Source organism: Dipteris shenzhenensis, chromosome 18, assembly GCF_047967505.1.
Source record: "Dipteris shenzhenensis isolate YYH24624 ecotype China chromosome 18, Dip_SZ_1.0, whole genome shotgun sequence".
Lineage (NCBI taxonomy): Eukaryota > Viridiplantae > Streptophyta > Polypodiopsida > Gleicheniales > Dipteridaceae > Dipteris > Dipteris shenzhenensis.
The window spans coordinates 13,549,861-13,555,374 of NC_141613.1; the positions used below are offsets into that span (position 1 = coordinate 13,549,861).

The 5,514-nt window shown below is 43.5% G+C and overlaps 1 protein-coding gene across 1 annotated transcript; it reads right to left on the minus strand.

Moving 5' to 3' along the window:
- Positions 1 to 917: 917 nt before the first annotated feature.
- Positions 918 to 3,159, minus strand: LOC147890825 (uncharacterized). Its single transcript, XM_087389849.1, has 5 exons — positions 3,016 to 3,159; positions 2,345 to 2,863; positions 1,976 to 2,089; positions 1,442 to 1,718; positions 918 to 1,390 (listed from the first exon to the last, which is right to left on the minus strand). The coding sequence occupies exons 1-5, from the start codon at positions 3,157 to 3,159 to the stop codon at positions 918 to 920; spliced, it is 1,527 nt and encodes a 508-aa protein (XP_087245975.1).
- Between the last annotated feature and the right edge of the window lie 2,355 nt (positions 3,160 to 5,514).

Sequence of the window (5,514 nt, forward strand, 5' to 3'; positions counted from 1 at the left end):
TGGGTGTATATATGTGCCGAAATGCATGAATCTATGGTGATTTATAAAGCCATTTTTTAAAGAATCTATAAACGTTATGATTGGCACAAATATCCATTTAGTAAATGACCTCTAATGTAACCCAGTGTCCTTCAACGCTATGAAGTCTCATGCAAACCAAAGGTAATAGTCCAATCCCAACCACTATTGTGTTAGCTTTTTGTTTGTGTATCTTGACAATAGTAACTTAAAGATAAGAAGAAAAAAAATTCAATACAGCATTGTTGAAAGCTATAACTTTTTCCTTTTTATAAAAGAGCATGATGAAAGTGGATGCTATTTCACTTTTTAGCAACAGAAACTCTATAGGGTCGATCAGTAAGCTCTAAAATCAGGGGGGGAGAGGGAGAGAGAGAAAAACTCTATAGGGGCAATCGGTAATGAGAGAGAGAGAGAGAGAGAGATGAGAGAGAGAGAGAGAGAGAGAGAGAGAGTACACTAACCAAGATTTTCCCCAAAAAACAACTTTAGTCTAGGGAGGGGTGCTAATAAAGCTACGAAAGGCATGGCCATCGAGGAAGGGTTGAGAGAAGCTAGGAGAACTGGATGAAACAAAGAAGGGCTTTAAAAGGACATTATTTCCAAGTACTAGAGATAGTCCTAATAAAACGGCGTACCGGAATGAACCGTTAACTATGCATTAATAATCTTTTCAAACATCAAGCCAGGTCCAAAAGTGATCGACCTGAAGAGCTCTTTTGTAATATACCGATTGTGCTTCTTTACACACCGTAAAATTCTGTAGTCTTACAGAGCCTTCTCCTGTGGAAAAAGCGCGGTCAAATATACATCTTAGCCCACCTGTCAAACTATATCATATGCATGCATTCCTAGCTACATTCAGATTTCAAATGTATTCATATTTGAGTTACAGTTCGCTACAGTTTGAAGGCCTGATGGCAAGCCACTGCCGGCTTGGTGGCTTTTGCATCAGAAGTATTTATATCTTCACTTGATCCATTTGTAGAAAATGGAAACCGGGGAGGTGGATTCATCATGCTCAAAGAAGTAGCATGCTGAAGAGCAAGGAGATCACTCCAAGAACTGGGAGATAAGGCCGTGATGTCGTTGTTAGCTTGCCCAACGACGGACTTGAGGGCTGTAGCTAGTGCAGTAGTAAGCTGTGAATCCAAAGGACAGGGTGGTATTAAGGATTGTGGAGACTCGAATTTGGATAATTGGAACATTTCGGCATATTGACCAGGATGCTGATCCTCAGAGACGTTCGACTTTGTATTGTTCCTTAGAAAAATCGATGGGGAGGCGACCTCAGGCCGTGTCATCATGGAGGTATAGTATGTGGAAGGAGTGAAGCCAGCTGAAAGAGAAGCCAAACCTGATTGAGCAGGAGCTGCTGACGTTTCAGATCCGAGCCGTAAACTCAGCTGTGTAGCAGGCTTGCTTGTCAAATCGAGAGTGACCATATCCGGGAAGACCTCGTCAGCTAAGCTAGCTGGGGTGCCCATTCCAGATGAGTTGGTAAGAGCAGGTCCTTTGTTGATGTAGAAATCGGGTTCCCAGGGAGCAGCATTGCGACTGTACATGGAACCACTGATGAGGGAGGATGAAGCTGTGGAATTTGTGGAGGCCAGAGCCGCAGCCATGAGCGGCAATGGGTGGTTGTGTGTACCTTCGTAAGTAGTGATCAGGATGGACATGTCTTCGGCGCATCTTTGCACCTGCAATTGAATTGCATACACACAGCTTGAACCTAAATGCTGTTGAAGAAGTAAATAATCTATTGAGAAGGAAGAAATGTGAAAGAACCAAGTGCTACTCATCCTGCCATGCAGGTATAGGATAATTGGGTAAACCATCACCTGTGCAGGAGCTATAGTGCGGGCTGCCATTTCTAGTTATTGGAAGCTTGCAGTACATTAGATTTCATAATACAATCTATTTATTAGCCATACACAGCAACACTGACTTAATTTACCTGTTTGCGCACAGGACAAGCAGGAGCCATCGTGCAACGGTAGTATGCCCGAGGACAGGGATTACCCTTTGCAATCTTCTGTCCATATTTTCTCCAGTGGCATCCATCGTTCATCTGAAAAAGCTCGAGTTAAAGATACACATCCACATACATTACAAACTGCCGGGTGCACAGAGCAAGAACCCTAATCGGGGATTCCATCACGGTGCATATCATGTCATTTTATTAAGTTCCAAATGCCAAAACCCTTCAGAATACAAGCGCTCCTGATCAGCAATACTCAATCCGAAACATTGGTGAGCAATTCTCGTCCCGAAAAGTTGATCAGAAATGCTCATAGATATGCCTTCGGTGTGTGTGGAAACTTACCATGGGGGCATCGCATCTTGCACGGACGGAAACTCGGGATTTCCGAACTAGGGGATCAGGAGTAGTTGCAGCTTGTACATGCACACTTCCTCGGGGCTGGACTTCTTCTTTTGGTGAAGAAGAAGACATCAAAGCACTTGGAGCAGATGTCGAGTATCCTGGCAAGCAGCTAGAACTGCCGTACGGTGCCTGCACGCGTAAAACCTGTTCTAGTTCTGCATCTTTCTCCATAGACGTCAATCTGTCTGTCCTCTGCTTGTGATAATTGTATATATCGTTGGGTGACCTGGTATTCACGCCGCAAACGTCCTCTACATCAATTCGCTTTGCCTCATTTATTGGCCAGCTCTTTTTCTCGGACTGCATTGTGGATCCGAAGGGGAAAGGATCCGATAGGCTTTCGTTCGAGATTGTGCTCTCGTCGTTCTGATTTCTTTCTTGACGTTGTGCTGGGTCGTGCTTTTGGGAGCTGTTCAGTGATAGGGCTACAGTAGTGCGATCATGCAATGATGAAAGACTCTGAATACAACGCAGAACGTAAAATAACTCTCATTAATAATTTCGCTGAGCAGTATGCCAAAATCGCAAAAGCACGCTCTAAGATACGGTTACCTAATCAGGCACACACTGATACACACTGGATGTTCGTGAGAAAATTGTAGCACACCGACCGGAGATTGTCGCACGCGGCGGTTAATATTCGACTGATGTTGCTCTGTGAGCAACCCAACATGTAGCTGCAATTTTTGATACTCGTTCATTATCTGTGACAGGATATTCCTAAGCCTTTCGTTTTCTTGCTTAACCTGGCTCATCTCCGTCTGTAGGATGGACAGCTGCTGGATTCGGCACAACACTATCAAGAGTTAATATCTTCGCCGGCTTCTGTATTCTGCATAATTCAAGCGGTTGTTAGAAAACGTAATGGATACCTGACTATCAATGCTGAAATTGGAAGCATCAATCTGTTGTTCGTGTGGGGGAGACACCGATAACGGTCTACCAACGTCAAAATTGCTCCTTCCGCTTCCATAGTTGGAAGCCACCGACATCCCTTGTTTCTGCAAAGTTTGAAAGCTTCTTCAGAAAAGCAAGAAGACACATAATTCCTCGGTACACTGCAATAATAACTCTCTCTTAAATGCTCGATTTCGTCAAGCACAGATACCTATTCGTGCATCCTATTATTTTCATGTAGGTTGACTAGGACTATGATCAACGCAATTGGATGCACATGGATCGTGTTCATTTCTTTCCCTGCTATTGAAAAAAAATTAGCTGTATTTTTGAAACGATGAAAAGGAGTAGATGGATGAATCTAGACAGGAGAAGACGGCTTGTGAAGGTATTATGATACTTCGAAGGCTTTTCTGATCTCCACTAGAAGGAGCTATTAGGTAAGCAATTGAATGAAACCTGTGATTTCTCCGTTGCATGCATCAAAGCATCCCGTGCAACTCTGGGTTGGAGCGCACACTATAAAATCGGATGAAGATCGAATGGCACAAAAGAAACCTGATGAATGGGCGACGGATTATTGCTAGAGAGTTTCAAATCCGTATCCGGGAATCTCATCATTACGGCCGTGATCTGGGATTGTAAGCCTGGAGGGGTGATTGCGCTTTCAATCTCCTCCATCTTTTGAGAGCCACGAGCGGGATCTTGCTTCGGGGGTGTAGTATTGTCGTCGGGAGGGGCAATGGATTGTGAGGCTGGGAAGCTGGTGTCGCCAGAGAGGTAATCAGTGAGATGGGTGTCATGCGCGGTGACGATGGTGGGGAGAGGAGAAATCATGGTTGGATGGGAGCTGGGGAAGGCGATGAGGAGAGAGCGAGGGAGGGGAGGAAGGAAGCGTACAAGAGGGGAAGGGGAGGATGTGCAGGCGATGAAAGGGTGGCGAGAGACCAGGCAAGAGGCAAGGAAGAGATGGCAATGGTGGGAAAGGTCAAGCACGTAATCGGATCTCCTTCAAGAGCGAGGTTTTACAGGACAAAGAAGAAGAAGAAAAGAAGAAGATGAAGAAGAGGAAGGTGGTGATGCTTGGCACGGTTGTGCCATGCTAATCAGCCATTCCCACTCATGCACGTTGTATTATTCGTTGACTTCACCTTACTCAACCATTGCTTAATTAGCTTGGGTTTCTTTCTAAACTAACCCCATACAATGAAAATACATTAGCATAAATGCTATTTCATCAAACTGGGGAGATGATCCCGTCATTCCGATGCACCTTGGCTTTTGTCACCATAAATATCCCAACCTCATGTCCTTGCACTCACACCTCCCCTAAGGGAAACTCACACCTCCCCTAGAGCTTATAGGTCCACTTAGCACTATGTATAATGGCCTCAATAGAACTTATAGGTCCACTTAGCACTATGTATAATGGCCTCAATATACACTATATAATGACATCGTACACCAGCATCCCTGACAATTTGGGCATGTGCCCACCTACATTGGTTGCCTGCATTTGATTCCCTTTCCCAAGAAGACCTCTACTACTTTGTCAGTGTACACCTTGGGCAATTGTGCCCCACGTAGATGGCCTTGTGTGTGTGAGAGAGAAAAAAATGAACTCTTAACCCTCACATGGTTTGGCTTTTTCTAGCTTACTTTGAACTAGAAGTAAAAGAATTGTAGACTTTTGAATCCTTCTCTACTATATGGTACATATTAACACCCTACTCTTTCTATTACAATAGCTACATCGAATGGGATGGGTCCCAATAATTAGCCTTTCTTTGCATCATAAAACTAATTATGATGACAACCATCACCAACCTAGCAAACTCAAGAGAATATAGCATGCCTTCCACAAGGTTGGCACTATTGATTCAATAGGCAATCTATTCAAACGTTTAAGAATGGGGATAAATATGCATTTAAAAAGGGTCATGCATATATTGCAATGAGATCTCATTAAAGATTGTAAGGATGGGCATGGGATCAACAAAGTTTTATGCCTTTGTTGTAATCAAACAACTTCAATTAACATAAGGGAGTTTTTGATCGAATTCTTGCATCATTTCACCTTCTTTTTACCCCTTTTGGAGCTACAATGGCCAAAAGGGAGCCAACAATGATTAGATGTTCAATTTATTTATTTTTCTTGGTAGTAATTTTGTACCTATCTTTTCATTAGAGACATGCTCTTTTGTTTTTTGTCT